A 17,513-nucleotide genomic window follows, 5' to 3' on the forward strand; every position below is an offset into this window, starting at 1 on the left:
TTTTTTTTCTTTTAAGACTAGACTGACCTCTAGAACATCAAAACTTTTTACTAGAATTCCCTAGACACTTTTCAGTGTTGCTATCACAGCTAATGAGCTGAATAAAATCCCCCTGCAGCAGCTTATTTAGATACTGTCCTTCACAGTATCATCACAGGGATTAAACAACAAATTAACATTGCAGAAGTTTAACATGTTCGTTTCCAAATTACCCCAAAAATTAAGGTAGGGGTAAGCCTTAAGTCAAGCATGCTTTTCTGTCTTTCCCTGTATAGCAGTCAAACCTTTTAAAACAATGTCTTGATCCACATGCATTTTGCTTTTTCTTTTTTTTTTTTTCCCCAATTGGAAGAAATGTAAGAAACTGCTTAACTCAAAAGCAGTCTTACACATGTGAGATAAAATCTGTCTGCCAAAACCAAGAAATACACCCTGTCTAGGGCAGGGAATAGGGAAATAACACCAAAGACCACAGGCTTTCAAATGCAAGTTTTCCTGCCCTGCAAAACAATGTAGTGCACAACACACATTTGGACATTATCCTGCAGGATCTCCCTTCCTCTTCCCCACAGCATTTTGCACAGGACCATGCCCCTGCTGTGGAAACCCTGATGTTCACAGGTGGCCAGTAAAGCAGCAGGTAATTGCTGGTTGCCACAGAAAAAGAAGCAACATAATTCCAGAGCTGCTAGTAGAGGAGGCTTCAATCCCTATTATATTTGAAAATCTTCTGGTGTGAAGGCTCCAAAGAGCCCATATATATTGAATCTCTGTTTTCCTTAAGTGGACTTGAAAAACAAAAGCCTTGTTTCAGCTGGCATTTCCAAACTGACAATGTGCAGCCTCTTGATTAAGATGGGACATAGTTTATACCCCTGGCAACAAAGGAGACTCCAGACATTTCCATCTGCTTTAACAGCAGAGCAATAAACAAGAAAATGTACCATCCAGTTTTGTTCCAGAAAAATGTTTTTCATGCAAATATAATTTAGTATATGCATCCTTTTACATATAAATGTATATGAAGTAGCAGTAATTCACAGAAGCACTCAGAATGCAAAGAAAACCAAACAAACCACAAATCCTTCCAAACAATAAACTCCCAATATTGCTGTGCACAGCTTTCAACAAATCCTGCTACAGAACAGCACTATAGTGGTGGCTCAAAGGCAGCCAAAGTCTCAGCACTCTCCCTCTCAGGGGCCATTCTTTCTGTAAATGTAGGAGGAGCACAGATTAAAGCAATCCTACATAGATTAAAAATCCTCCAGGGGAGAGATCAGCACAGCTGGATGGCAGCAACATGAACTACCCTAAACGAACACTGGCCCCATGCCACCTACCAGCAGCTTCCTGAGGTGCACATTACTGCCAGCTTTGTTTTAACACAGTACATGGGACATCTAAGCCTTGGAGACTGCTCTGTGCAGGCCAAGAAAATCCCTGACACTGTTCCTCTCAGAGTCCTTGTCTGCTACACAGTGCTAGTTACAAGCAGTGCCCTGCCTACTGTGGGGGAGCATCCCCATCGCTTTTCGAGCCTGCACTGAGATCTGAGAAATCTGAGTTTTACTGATACCCTTGCTGCTGCTTTTTAAAGCTACCTCAAGTATCACTCTTAGCACCTGCCTTGCAAAAGCTCAGAGATCCAGAGTACTCAGTGCCCATCTGCCCCTTCTGCATCTTTATCTGGCAGGGAGTTGCACTCCTGCTGGGGCCCCTGGCACATGCACCTGGGGGTGGGAGATGTATATTTTCTCCTCAAGTGCCATTCTGCAGTGTTCCATCAAGCTGCCTCTCAAAGCAGTTCTGCTGCAATGGTCTGTGCAGGGCTGGAGAAGACTCAAAGCTGCTCCTCACAGCTGTATTGAATCCCTTTGGTCCATGCTGGGTGACATCTTTCCTACTGTGTGCTATTACACACTTAAACGTTACTGAACTGCCAAGTGAGAGAGCTTTTCCCTTTTTCTTCCCAACACCAAGTGCCTACATTTCGAAGAATCATACAAAACATACATCATACATGTCTGACTGATGAAACTCATGGGGCAGGAGACAGGGCTTTGTCTTTCCTTGCCTACTGGCCATCTCTCCTGTTCATTACACAGACTGCAGAGACATGTATACTCCCAGCCAGATTCAGACTCCCACTGTGCTACATACGCTACCAACAGTGGAAAGACATTGACCTTATCCTGAGAAAACACAAGAAAAACTGCAGAAAAAATCTCAAGTCATCACAAGCAGCCAGAGGGCAGATGCAAATGGCCACCTTGAAGAAGGAAAAAAAGAAAATAAAAAAATAATATTAAAAAATTTCCAGGAGTCTGCTCACCATGAATTTCAGTTCAACTGCTTACTGGTGTGAACTTGATTTGAGGTGCTAGATATCAACCTCCTGCCACTTCACCAGCTGATAGAGACATATGGAATAGAGTTCACTGCACTAATTTCCAGCAGTTCTCATGTCCAGCCACAGTGCTCAGAAACACAATTCTAAGTCATACTTTATTATTCTGGGTTGAATTTTCTGTTAGTGTATGTAGGAAAAAACTCTGCTAATGACTACTCTGCTTGATGAGGCCATTTAGCACTCCATATCCTGATATTCCCTCTTCTTCCTAAATACAGCCTCATGACAAATTTAATGCCAAACTACATACATAACAGAAAGCTTCAAGTCAAGGTAAAATTGAATAAGGCAAAGAAAAATTATTCATATTATCTCTTTTCTGTTGTAAAAATGTTAGCATAATAAGAAATATGTCATGATATTTTCTAAGACTTGTTGGTAACGGAACTTGTAGGTTACAATCTTTCCACGATAACATCTCCATTCATCATGATCTTTCCTTTACTAACAGAGACTGAAATATTAAGTAACATCAATAGTGACTAATGTCAAATAGTATGACTGTGCCTGCTTACATATTTGTTTCTGTAGAAATTAATGACAATGGCAACAGAAGCTGACTTACCATCTAAGATGCAATTATTGCCAATTACTGCAAGTATTTCTAAAACAGAGAAGCGCAAGGGCTTTCCCTGCTTTCAGAAGGTAAAAAACACATCTGTGGCTGAAAAAATACCATATTTAGTTTGTGTTCCCTGGTGAGTTCTTCAGAACATCTGAATAAATCCCCCTCCCTTTTCTTTTTGAAAATACAAATCAAAACATTTTGTGCTTTTCTCATTAGATAAATAAATACTCCTAGGACCTTGGAGCAGAAGTCACTCAAGTCTGAAATTTCCAGCTGGAAAGAAAAAAGCCAACCCTTTCACTGAGTGATCAGAGCATTATACTCTACTCAGCTCAAGACAACATAGCTTGACCACACTGCAGACTTCTTGGAAAGTAATTTCCTGCACTGAAGAACAATTTGCTAAGCATAACATCCATGCCTCTCTGTATTTCATGATCTGTTTTCTAGTAATGATTACCAACAGTAATTCTCAGCGAATCGTATATTTTATTCTCAAAAACCACCCAACAAAACAAAAAAATTATTCTTGATCATCCCTGCATTTGAGTCTTTTTAAAGGTCTCAGAAAATTCAGAAAACATTTTTCCATACTTCCCTGGTAATCAGTTTTTGAGAGCCTCAGGAAACAATTTCAGATTATTGAATCTGTATGTTTAACAGCAGACTTTCCAAAGCATTTATCTTCACCAGATGTGAAGCAATGAAAAAACAAGACAAGCAGGGTATTTTGTTTTCTCCTTTATCCCTTGTTATCTCCTTTATATATTGAGAGTGTCTTGAATGAGTTCAAGAAGGTTCCAAAACCCTGTTTTCCAGCAGAATTGCTGTCTGAAGTTGCTAATGAAAGCTGGCACCCCATTGAGACCCATTGAACACCTGTGCAGCCCCCGCAGAAGGGGAAAGTTTAGAGCTGGGCTTCCCACACCAACACTTTTCTCCCTTGGTTCTCTTCTTGATTTCCAGGTAGCAAACATACCTTAGGTTCTCCTTGGAATCTCCATAACCCAGGTCTACCTTTGGAGGTCACAAAATCACCTGATGGAAACACAGGGACCTCAATCACTAAGTCCCTTCTACTTTGGATAACCCCTACATGCACATACTATGGCTAACCTCCATTTCTGAAAGTTCCTACTGACAACGACTCTGCTGCCCAAATAACACACACATGCTATTTTTCAAAATCCTCTGGTATCCAGTGTAGACAATCAAGGCTCCTAAATGCTCCCTTTCAATATAAAGCAGAACTTGCTGCAGCTGCTCAAAAGAAAATGGCCCTCAGTAGGGAACAAACTGTGTCTGTTGGGGGGACTAACTCATTGGTAATGCAGATATACAGAGTTCTGAAATACAGAATGTTGGGGGGACTAACTCATTGGTAATGCAGATATACAGAGCTCTGAAATACAGAACCTGTGGTTCATAACTCAACTGAGCCATGCTATTCCTGCATTTTAAAATCTATTCTTAAATTCCTTATGTCTGCATTTGCATAACTAGTGTTACCTCTCCAGTGCCAAAACAAACATCTAGAAGCACTGCTGCTCACTTTAAAGGCCTTAAATGAAAGGAGGCAGTAAAAAAAGAGAAAAAAGTTATTATAAAACAAAATTGACTTTTCATCCAGAGGAAAGATTTGAACCATTACTGTTAAGGCTGGAAAACTGCTTATCTGTTCCTTCTTTTCATGCCACACTAAGAAAATTAGTCTGCAGTAGGTTTCTTCCCTAAGCTCCCTTTAACTCCTTTTATTTGTATCCTGAACCCTGTACTACAAGGGAATGGAATTCTCTCCTTAGAATCCAGCCCTGTAATTTTAAGATGGATTGATATGTACACTAACACAAATCCATTCCTGGCACAAACAGATATTATCTAGGGGGATATTTCTTTCCACCACATGAAGCTGGTAAATAAAAGGCTATCATGCTCACCTGCTGAATTTTTGTCTTGGATCAGACTGCAACCCTTACAAAAGCATGCATAGGTCAATTTGAACCTGCCAAAAGAGGAATCCAATCTGGGATACTGTAACTCAAGAATTCCTTTTGTTTCTTCATCATGGGGAATGAGGGGCAGTGCCACAAGTGTGGAAATAAATCCAAACCAGAAAAAAGCACCCTTGGATTTCTTAATTTTTTTTTTTTTTTAGCTTTAGGTATCTGTGTTGTCTTTAACTGGAGTTGGGAGATTACCTTAAAGTTTTTCCTTCTTATATTTGTCATACAAATACTCAATATCATTACTAGTTCTACAGAGTATAGTCCCAATTATTGCAATATATCACCATGGTTTTTTAAGGTTAATTCTATCAAAACAAGGAATTGTAACATGCCAATAGATGTAAGCATTCATGGTTACTACAGCAAAAACCCCAGCTCAACCCTTCCATCTCCACATCTTCCTTGCTTTAGTGAATCACAGAAGCCTAACACAATTTTTATTCTTGTAGCACAGTACTGATACATCACTCAAGTACATTCGTCCATTTTTTATTATTTTGTATTATTGTCTGGGGAGTCAATAAAGAAATAAAAACATTTTTGGGTCAGTCTCACCAGCCAGGGTATGAACACACCACTACAAGAAGTCAGCTTACAAAAGCTCCACCCTCAAGAGTTTTGAATATCCTATTTATAAAAGTTGTCTAGCATGATCAAATGCTACAGCCAAAATATTAATCTGTCCTTGCTTTAGATCTTACACCCTTGAGGAATTCAAACAAAACAGTATTCTGAGAATTTTAACAAGCTGCTCTCTCACCAAGATGTACTGGCTTCCTTGCCTCCTGCCTAATGATGAACTAGAATCATATAAATGGGCAGATCTGACTCTCTAAAGCTAAGAGACCACCACTACCTCATGAGAAAGGTGGTTAAACCATTCCAGGACATGCACAGCTGTAATTCTGGGAGTGAGGTGGGAGGGGTAGGGGGCACAACCACCTTCACTTAGCAGAGGCAGGCAGTGTAATCAGCCACAACACAAAAGTGGGCAAACCATCAACTGAGAGACAGCTGTGTTCTCCATAAAGATAACAGGCAAGAACACAGATCTACTTCACTGCTGTCAACAGTACTGCAGGACTCTACCAGTGCCCATAAATATATGGCTCAAAGAAGGCACGAGCTGTTTACTCTCAACACACAAGAAAAAGCTTGACAAGCAATGGAAAGAGAATTCAAAGTAGAAATGACAGTTTAATCCTGCAATTTGAGATCCTGATTTTATGTCAGGTTGGGGTTTTTTGAGGCAAATGGAAGAACCTGGTAAATGACATTGCTTATATTCCACAGAATTGCTCTCTCCACAATAAGTCTTTATCAGACTATGACAAAGAAATCTTGCCAGACAATTACTTCACATGTCCTTAATGAAATTAATGTAGCAGTGATGAAATCAAGGACATTATCTGTCAGTAAACCACTTCTAATTTAGAAGAGGACTTAATATTTTGAGGGCTGGCTGTAGAAAAAAACCATTTCTGCTAAAACAACACCAATACAACATGCACAATTCCCCAAGTAGAATTTACTTCCATTTTTATAAACATTTTCCAAGATACATGTTTAATATTTATTGGCCTTCTGAGCCTTTTTTCGGTACATTAACAGTAATTACTTTTGTGCTAGCTTTGTGTAGAACAAAAGCACCTGTATTTGACAGCTACATTGCTCCAAAACACCAACCCACCTGTTTCTTTTTGAGTCTTTATGCATAGAACAGCAGTACTTCCTGAAAGTTTTGTTATTTCTCTTTGTAACTAGAGTTTACAGACTCTGAGAGCAACAGAACAGTGACTTATAGTCTAGAAAGAGAAGGAATATATCATCTGTTCATTTAAGAGAGTTACAACCCCTATGCAAAGTGCAGAACTGCCACAGAGACAGGATCATTTAACAAAACATTCACCATCACATTGGGCAGCAATTAGATGATGTGACACGTTGTGCCAGAGGATTGTATTGTTCTAACACGATGGGGAGCCATCCAGGAGACAGGAATCTACCCAGTTAACAACAGAACAGGTTTGGATAAGCATTCTGGGGCTAATAAGAGTATCCATAAAATTGATATGCTATTTCCAACTTTACATTTGCTATAGACACTTTTAAAAACACAAGCAAAACTGGAAGAAGGAAATATTACTAGCTGAAAATAAAGGAGCAAGTTAGGCTCCTGTGGTGGATTCTGCAAGCTGCTAAACCCATGGGACTTTTCCATGGAACGTTGAGAGTTGGATATAGACTTTAAAGGCAAAAATTCTTTCTAAATAAACAATGATTTATTTAAAAACTATCACCTGGAGAGCAAAGGAGTGTTCACTAACATTATTTCTTCCCCCAGACAAACCTGCAGAGGTAATCACTGACAGATTCAGGTAGAACACTAACCAAAGGCTGGCCTTTGTGCTAGAAAAAAATTACAGGAACTCATCTTCAGAAAGGCTTATGAGTAGCATTACTGACCTGGAAGGGAGACACCTGGTGCTAACAGGAGTCTTCTTACCCAAATGTGCTGAGTGACAGTCCTTTCAAAAGTATAAACCAAAGCAAAGTGTTGACACTGCATTCATTTGCTTCTTTTAAAAGCATGCCATCATTGACAGGATATAAAATCACTAGGTTTTATCCTGGGCAGTGTTACTCCATAGAGAGGTGTCAGGAATTTTTCAGATGATACCCTCCATGTAAAGGTTGCTATTTCTATCTTTAATAGTCATAGCAAGACAGTGTATTTCTTCTGGCTCACTCCAGCTTGCAATATGTTCAGCATAGCTGGCTCTCCTTTCATGAAGTCTTCCTCTGTCACTGCTTGACAGTACATTCAAGTGTTCAGATTCAGGCAGTCATTCACTGACTGTAACCTAATGGATTTGTTGCTACATGCCACCTTTCAAGAAGCCATCTTCCTAAGTTCATTTTGTGTCTTTTGGATAGCCAGCTCTTCAAATGCTCAGTCCAAACCACTTCATCTCTTGCTGTATTCAGTGCCTATGTTCCACATCCCTCCTCCTTGAGCACCACATCAACCTCAGAAATGTGCAGTAAATGTTTAAACACATGAACAAGGGGTACTTTCAGACATATTTGGGTCAGTATTATGAAGTTCATGCCAAAGGATGTTGTGTGTTAGCTGAGCATTGCAATACATTTTTTCCAACTGCTTCAGCCAAGAACTAACTACATGAACTCTCCTGAAAACTTTCTTCTTTAAAATTTGTAATGAAAGTATTTAATATAAAATCAAAAAAGCAAGAAATAACTCATTTTAATGACATACAGAGATCAGGGAAACAGTATAAGATGGCTGCAGTTTCGGTCAGCTGAGTCCTTAATTTTTTACATCTTATGCTTTCTTTTATTTAGGATATACATCTAGATAATGCTTCTGGGCTTTTTTTCTGCCATCTACAGAGCCCTAAGGTCCCTTAATGCAGCTTTCATCATCTTTTCTTGATATATCACATCAAATTGTGCTTCCAAAAAGAGATGTCATTAGGAAGGAAGCCCCCAGGCACCACATTACACAGTTGCCTGGTTCATATAAATGTGAATTGAAAAAAATAATCAACCACTTTTAAATACAGCTTTAAAATCATGCAGTTGAACTTGCCTACACTATTTACATGAAACATCTTGTAGTCATTTCATACAGTAGTAAAATTAGCATTTTTCTATAAGGCAGTAGTAACTGGAGATATACAATGGTATCAGGTCTTTGTCCCTTCAAAGAGGTTTTACAAAGCAGTAAAGCCCTTCTAGCACAAACTGTACTAGAAAGCCTATAATGGTTTCAAATTTGGTACAAACTATAGATGTACTCTGTTATTCTTGTCTTTTCCCTCCTTATTGGATTCCCATTCTTTTTTTTCAGAAACACTTATTTAATACTACTTTTTTAAGGATTCTTTTTTTGTCTTGCCTTGCAACTCTGACATTCTTTTTCTATTTCCATTTCCAAGAGAAAGACCCACATGGAGACAGGGCAGTCACACAGCAGAGGCAAGAAGGCAGCCCCTACTCCTCCATCCACGTGTACCTGTGAGTGAGTCTCACTGTCAGCCTTGTTATACATCCCTGTGCATGCAAGGAGCAAAGAGGGGCCTTTCCAAGGGCACACACTTTAGCAAGGCTATGTCTAGGAGCAAGCATGAACCTGGGCCTTCACTACCAATACTAATTGTTCCTATCATAAACAACCTATTCTGCTACTCCTTGGCAAAGGTCTTTGTGCACATCAAAATTCGCACTCACAGAAACATGAGATAATATTCTTCTCAGCTTTGGGGAAATCAGATTACCAGACAGCTCAAAGGAACCCACCCAACAGTTCTCCAAGATACTTGGCCTACAATGTTTGCTATGTTTTGTCCTCCCCTGAAACATAAATAATCATTAACTGCTGGGGGAAAGATCCAGGACATGATGGACCAGTTGGTCAATGGGACAAGGCAAACACTCTTCTCCTGACACAAACAACCTCTTCCTCTGTCTTGTGTATCTTTAGGTGCTTTTGTAGTCTTCAACATCTGATCTCCAAGTATACAATATGATCTTAGACTGTATGGGGTTTTTTTACTATGTTTATTACTTTAAGACCCTAAAATACAATTCAGCAGCCACTGGGCTATTTCCTGCTTCAGTTATAATTATGTTCACACTCTGAAGAGATGTTGGAATCATTTTAAGAGCATTTCCATAGCTAATTTCCACTTCATTCTCAAATATGTGCATTGACAGTCTTAGCTCCACATACACAAACTAACCTCAAAAATACAGGCAGCAAAGCTACTTTTATTGCAAGCTGCATGTTCCCATTAAAAACATCATATGCTGATACAGCACCATAATTCTGAAAGATCCTAGAGCATTCAAGCTCACATTTAGACAGCCTCAATCCTTTGACCTGTTTAGACATTATTGCACTCAGCTTCTGAACTAAACCTGTGGAGGCTGCTCCCTCCTGCTACTGAGAATGCAGGCTATCTAAAGACAATGATGCATAGGTTTAGAACACCATTTAAAACCAGGCAATTCCAAATGAAAGTTGTTTTTCCAGCAATGCAATAGGATTTTCTGCAGTTTGGCTGAGAAACTCAGCTAGTATGAAATCACCAGAGAATATTACAGTAGCTTTAATTTTTGCACATAACAGACAAATTCATTGTTTTGAAAGGTCATGACAGTAAATTGCATGGAATTCAATTTACCTCCCTCAGATGGATGAAGGTCTGAATCAAACACAGAACAGTGGAAACCTTTGGCTCCAAGAAGTCTGTGCTGATTCAAACCTACTCCTAGGCAGGCAAATCATCCTTCCTCTCAGCTATACATTATCACAGCTTGTGATTTTCAAATTATCTTTGTCCCCAGCTGTCATATTGCAGCAAATTGTGTCATAGATGAGTATCAAAACAATGGTCAATGCATCAAAAATTTGTTTTTAACTAGGAAGTTACCCAATACATACATCTATATTTGTGCTACAGATGCTGTCATAGTTGTTTCACACTCATTTCTCCACATCTGAAGTTAAACACAAAAGACTACAGGGAGGTGTACAGGAAACAACACAATCAGCACAATACAGAAAGACAAATACTGGAAAAGCAAGCAAGCATAAGCATTACAGAAAGACTCTGGAAACAAAATAAAAGAATATCCTCTCCAGGAAGAGAGGCACACCTGTAACACACCTATAATGTGATTTAACAGACTCCTTATGTATAACTGAGAACACCAGAGCTAGTGAGCAAGTTCAGTTCTGACTGGATGTACAGCACCAGGCAACAGCTCTTACCTAAAGCTTTCTGGGTATTCAACAACAGCCATGTTGATAACATCCAGTGCATGCTGATAGTGCTTCTGAGCTGAAAAGAGGAGGGCCAGTAGATGAAGTGAATTCATGTCATCTTTGCACAGCTGCAAGGCTTCTTGAAGATGGTCTATAGCATCTGAAATCTAGAAGGAGACAGGGTGGAAATAACAAGAGAATACATCACTCTTTCAGTCCTACATTATACCTCAAAAATAAGAACAAATAGAGTAATTAGAAATTCTGAAGAAGTTCTACTTAGGCTCCATCTACTATCGAAACATGTTGCCAAAATTAACAGACTGCACTGCTTGAAAAAAACCCACACATTCTAGAGAAAGAAGTCTGCAGCATTACTAAATCACTGCTTATAAACAGGAGCAGCAGACCTGGTTCAATCAACCCCCTCATCCTTTGGCATGGTGATTCTATGCTGTAAACAGATCCAACACAGAGGCCCAACTCTCAGCTCCATTTCTAGGATGGGTGGCTGGCTCTTCACCTGGGGGTGAGCATTACACATCTTTACACATCTCTGCTGCATTTTGTCTCTCATAATGGCTGTATAAAGCCTTTCATGATTTGGATCAAGAAGATAAATATTAAGTTTGAATGTTCAAGGGTAAAAGAGTCAAGATGTAAAATGCTGTCAGTAAAAGCAGTGATGTAAAGAGCAGTCCTGACAGTCACAGCAGCAGCATGTTATTAGAACCAAGTCTAACTTGGCAGAAAAGTTAACATGTATAATGAAAGCAAGTATATCACATGCTCTTTGTGATACAGTACACTATTTTAGGCTATCTGTTCAAAAGGGAACTTTTAAGAAGATTTTCTTTTGTTTGTTTATCAGCAAGTTTTATGTAGAGGATTTTCTTTAAGATTCTCTATTGTCTGAAATTACTGTTACATAAATAATTTAATTTCTGTGGCTCTAGAAATCTGCAGAAAACAAAGAATAAAAGTGTCTAAATTTATTTTCCTCATGTATTCCTTCCTGCTCTCTCTCTTAATGATGGAGAAGGTAGTTCCTTCTTTCCTACTATAAGAACTTTCCACCTACCAAAGCTTTACAGACATTCTTCTACCCTGGCATACCACCAGTGTCAAATTCCCACCGCCTCCACAGACCTCTCACAAAAACATGTAGCACATAACTAAGGAAAGCAACAATTAGACTGCCTGCAGCTACAACAGAGGCTGTTGATTATCTAGATCCCAGGTATCCTTCTGGGAGCAGTGCATATTCTGTTCATAGGACAACCTCATCCCCATGTCCAAGTGACATTTCTCTCTTGCTGAGCACACAGCAGCCATGGTACTTAACTACTCAATAACTGGTGACTCCATACAAGCCTGGAGATCTGTGTGACTGCTCCAGACATAACCCCAAACTGGCATCTGGCCCACAGCATCAAAACTGCTGAATGTCCTGGCCTGCATTCAGGCTGGGATATATGACTGAGTGCTCAGCTTTAATGAATTACTGCTTGTCAGTGGAGCTACTTTAACCACAAGTGTTATTAAAGCCTACTGCAAAGGTAAACAAGTTGGCTTAAATCACCCATGTTCCCTCAGCAGTTTACTAGAGCACATTTTTGTACAATGTAAAAATTCTAGCAATGACAAGACAATTTGGAGCAGGATAAGACAGTGGTGGGCCCAGATCTGCCTGTCCATAAAGTTCATCAGTAGATATACCAGAGGTATACAAATTTGACTTGCTAAAACAAAGATGCTGTCAAGACTTCTTGCACACAGGACTAAAAGCCCCTTCTATTTCTTTCTGTTTTTCTGTCTCAGAGCTGCACAAGTATTCATAAAGAAAATTACAAGCTTGGGGGAAAGTTCATTAGAAGAAAAAGAAAACCTGCAAACCAAAAAACTGGAAGAGACTTAGAGCAACCTGCTCCAGATGATCCTGCTTTGAGCAGGGATTGAACTGGGTGATCTCTAAAGGTCCTCTTCAAACTATTCTATGATTAAGACTTGGGAAGGGAATCCTAATTTGCTGGTATGAATCAGACAAAGAATAACACTTCTAACTAATGCCTTTACTGAGGGACTTCTAAATTGTAGGGGCACTTGACCTTAGTCGCATGCAAACGTGCAAATTGAGACTTTGTTTTACGTGTTGAAATAACACAGCATCAAACTGCAGGTAGGGCCATACCCCTAACAGAGGTTAGGAGGCTGGCCATCCCAGAAGCTCTGACTCTGTTGCAACATACATGAAATAGAACCAGAAATAGTGAGTTGTGGCTGCTCCTGCAAACCTGTGTCTGTTGGACAGGCAGCCACATACTGCTGAAAGAGATGTCATCTAAAGTAATTCTGGTCTGTGGCATGGGACCTGCAATGGTTACATCTCATTTCAGGCCTTCCTCCAGTACCAGAGTCACAGGCAATGGCTGGTTTTGAAAATCAATCATGCTTCCCTGACACCTAATTTATTAACTGAAGTCCAAAAAGACTCCTTAGTGCTATAACACTATTAGTAGCCTACACAGTACTGCTGCATAATTAGAAACAGTAGACAAAAATTATATGAACTTCATGCCTTCACAGAAAGCATTATGTGAAACAACAACCTGCAACAGACCAGATGCAGTGAAACACAGACTGAGTTTCTAGATCAACAAAAGCAAGATATCTGGCTTTCAACACAAACTTCTTTTGAAAGATGCATTTTTATTTAAGTAACTATATAATTTAAGAAAGATTGAAGCTGGCACTCCAGATGGCACCCTGAAATGTCAGGGCTTTATCAGAAGCAGGACACCAGTTTAAACTTTCCCTACAAGTACTGCACTTTAAAATAATCTTGTTTCAGCTGGACTGCAAGTCTAAGTAGGGCCTGAAATTAGAAGAAGCTACAGTTCCCTGATTTATCATTCTGTTAACAAATATATCACATGTTTTGCATGGCACACAGGTATCTTCACATCACACTGATTAGAAAGCAAAGATACTGCAGTAGGCCAGAAATAGCATCTTGCAGCATTATCAAAATAATGCCACAATATGGATTGTTCAGGCTAACACTTATATAAGTAGCATTTATTTCAATAATGTGATAGGTCTGCTTAAAAACAATGCTAGTATATCACAATTATAGGTATAAAAAGGAAAACAGAATGAGTGTTAAAAATACTTCCTAACATTAGAATGAACTTGGATATTTAAAATGGTAAATGAAACAGGAACTCTTGAGAGGAATTTTCAGGCCTTATAATTTCACATCAGTTGACAGTTACACCTAATTAACCATTACAACTACCCACTCCATCTCTTTTTATAGCATGGAAAGGAGAAAGCTTTACTGACTGGCAAGAGCTTCCATTGAAAAACAGACTTGCTGCAGTCCACCAGAACCTCAGGAAAGCAGGGGGAGACACATCTGTGGTTTATTACAGTTCTTCCTACAAGCCATTCTTGATCAGCAGACCAGTCTAGGCCAGGATGTAGGCAGAAAAGCAGCATGCTGCTGTTCAGCAGAGGAGGCAGTGGCTGGTCTGGGAAAAAGACAGAACTACCTACACCCAAGCAGTCACTGAAAGAAGCACTTCTTGAATACCTCCCAAAATGGACCTCCTCTCTTGGGGCAGAGGCAGCAGTCTCTCCTTCTTGAAACCAAAGTAAAAACTGGGCAAAACAGGTGAAATACTTTCTCTGGTCTCTTTACTGATGTTTATCACCCAGACACTTGGGAAGGAAGTAGGTGTTTTCTAGATAGTGTCCCTTGAAACTTGAGGTCTGCTGGAAGTCCACAGGAAACTGGTGAGACTTACAGTGCTCAGCTGTGATTCTTAGCCATCTTTCCTTTACCATTTTCATGAAAAGAAAGGGTAGATTTAATCAAGTTTTAAAATGGCATGAAACCTACACATGGTATACTGACTTACATGACAGTCAAGGTCACAAACACCACCACCCCCCCAAAAAAAACCCAGAATCAACACTTAAAATTAAGAAGAGAGCTGTTGACTCCAGAGAGTCATTTCCATAGAAACTAGTCTGCTAAAAAACAAGGCAATGCATTAAAATCAGTGAGCTTTAAAATGTTCATTCTACCTTGTTTTTGCTGATCCAAGTGCTGTTACCACAGAAACAGGAGAAGCAGCAGAACCAGCCACTGGGAGTTGGGAGCTACAAGTCTCATTTGTCGCTCGGCTCGGCCAGCTGCCAGCCAGGCACTGCAGGAGGAGATATCCACTGCAGCAGGTACAGACTTTGGCCTCCTGCACTTCAACTCAGGGGAAAACCAGGCTGAGAGACCCTCCTTACAGAACAGCTACACTGTGTTTGGCTGAAAAACCCACTAAAACAATCTGGGGCTGATGTAGACTCTCCAAGTATTCCCAGTTATTCCAGTGGTCTTTAAGACACAGGCACATACAAAGCTCATCATCATCATTTTTTATCTTGGTTGCTGGTGGTTTCAAATGCCAACTCTGTATGAACCTTTTATAACCATTCCTCCTCTTGTCACATCCCCATCTCATGCCAGAGGGATGCTTATGTTTTTCCATTTCCCCTTTGCCTTGTCCAGTGGTGATAGAGACAAGTGCTATTGGAAATATTTTACAGCCTTCCAAGGAAGATTAATTGCTCCAGCTTTGCTTGGCACTCTACTGGTCAGCTGCCTCTCTTGCTTTGTTCCATGAAAGCACTCTCTTATCTAGGCAAGCTGATACCTGTATTTTTCAATGCTGGGTACAGTTACCTAATTTATTTGACTCTGCCTACAGAAACAAAAAGGCCTATTTGTTGAAAAAAACATTCAAGTATTATATTATAACCTACTATGTATGAAAGGCCTTATTTATTGATATTATAGCATTGGCTGATGAAAGCCCTAACTGTGATGTTCAATAGTTAATGCAATCTATCAAAAAAAGGTATCATTTATCTTTCAGTTAATCAGAAAGAGAATATATTAGATACTTTAAATAATTAAGGATATTAAAAATACATTACCAAATGTTTATCATTAAGTAAACTGGCAAAAGAAGAGGAGGATATTTTATAGCAGTCTAAAAATAAAGATGTCTCAGGTATCTCCTTTCTGTCCGAGCATGTGTTAAAGATATCTCACTTGATGGAGAAGAGCAGGAGCACCATCACAGGGGTCAGGCTGACACCACATAATGCACTGAGATCATACAGCTGTGGGAGCAGGGGTGACTGGCACAACATCAAGGATGAAAACACACAGGTGAACTAGACAAAAGAGGAAAGTGAACATGGGGACAAGAGACTGAATGGAAAGAACAGGAGGGTGGGGGAACAAAGCAACAAGAGAGATGAAACACTGCAAAGACAGGCTACAACCAGAGAAAAAGAAAGGGTAATGACTTAAAATGGCAGTAAGAGTGAAAACAAAAAAAAAAAAAAATGACCACAAAAATGTTAATTCTATTTTTTTAGGATAGCAGCTGAAAAGCTGTAATGCTTTTACTCATGGCAAGCAGAAGAGGCAGCACATCAGATAATCTCCCTATGAGGCAAAAGCTGTGAGAGAAAAAAGGGTAGCTGGGTGTTTTTTAATGAAAAACCCTGGGCAAACTGCATCATAAAGCAGCCAGTAGGCAGATGAGAAAGTTAAATAATCCATTTTAATTATCCTTTCTTATTGCAGGCTCACAGCACACTGTTCTCATTATGAAAGGGTTACAAAAGTGACATTATCAAGAGGGTGCTCTCTTGGAACAATTAGTTTAACCTAATGAACACATAGCTCCCCTAATTAGCTCAGAAAGTAAGAAATACCCAACTGTTTAACTCCATAGCATAGATTAAGGAGAGTAAACTGCAGCAAGCAGAAGGCCTGCCAAGGAAAGAAACTACAATGATGAAATTTCAAATCTAACCAGAGAGGTATTTAAAAAACAGAAGCTGCTCCAATAAAGACTTTAGCCTTTAAACAAAAAGTACAGAGAAATAAACCACCCCAATTTCAAGAAAAAGGGGCAGACAAATAAAGCACAGCCCAAGTGCTTGGGTTTTTTCTTTTTTTTCAGAAAGGCAGCGCAGAGCATTTTCTGATCAGCTTCATTTTTCTGAGTTAACACCTGCAGCAGCATTCCAATGCCAGCGAATCCCACTCTCCACAGAGCTCCGGCAGAGCCCGGCGCCAAACGTGCCCAAGTGTGGAATGCAGCACTCGCAGCGCGGGCAGCGCGAGCTGGCACGCTGCGACACGGGACACGGCCACTGCAGCACCTCCTCATCCACACACAGCGAGCCTCCAGGGCTGCTCACGACTCACAGACCAGCACACTCCCTGGAGAAGGCCGCTCCATGCGCTACAGAATTGTTATTTTTAGAATAAGAATTAAAAAATATTTTACATAAACATATTCTGACTGCTTGTTACCGGTTACAATGCAGGAAGGAAGGGACCCTGTTTAACAAGCCTGGGTCTTGTCCAACTGGACTGCCCTTCCACCCTTCCATGACTCAGTGATCTCCAAATATTTCACATACCTGTCTGACAAGAGCCAGCTGCAGTGACAGGTAGAGGATGATCTGGTGATCTTCAGGGGCCAGGTCACGTGCTCTTTAAGGACAAGAACACAACACAAAAAGGAAAGTGACTGTTAGATTGCATTTTGCAGAACTCCTTCACTGTGAGTCGTGTAAGAACAAAACCCAGTCTTCCCCCACAGAAAACTAGTTCAGTAATGGGGGAGCACACTGAGATTAGACAGA

The 17,513-nt window shown here is 40.0% G+C and overlaps 1 protein-coding gene across 4 annotated transcripts in view; it reads right to left on the reverse strand.

The window, feature by feature from the left end:
- The window catches only part of TTC7A (tetratricopeptide repeat domain 7A), a 181,913-nt gene that overhangs the window by 76,121 nt on the left and 88,279 nt on the right, over positions 1 to 17,513 (reverse strand). For all 4 annotated transcript variants that reach the window (XM_079297998.1, XM_079297997.1, XM_079298000.1 and 1 more), the window contains 2 exons: positions 17,289 to 17,361; positions 10,788 to 10,948 (listed from right to left, as the gene is read on the reverse strand). In XM_079297998.1, coding sequence (XP_079154124.1) covers positions 10,788 to 10,948; positions 17,289 to 17,361 — 234 coding nt within the window. The remainder of the gene's footprint in view (positions 1 to 10,787; positions 10,949 to 17,288; positions 17,362 to 17,513) is intronic.

Source organism: Erithacus rubecula (assembly GCF_903797595.1).
Source record: "Erithacus rubecula genome assembly, chromosome: 2".
NCBI lineage: Eukaryota > Metazoa > Chordata > Aves > Passeriformes > Muscicapidae > Erithacus > Erithacus rubecula.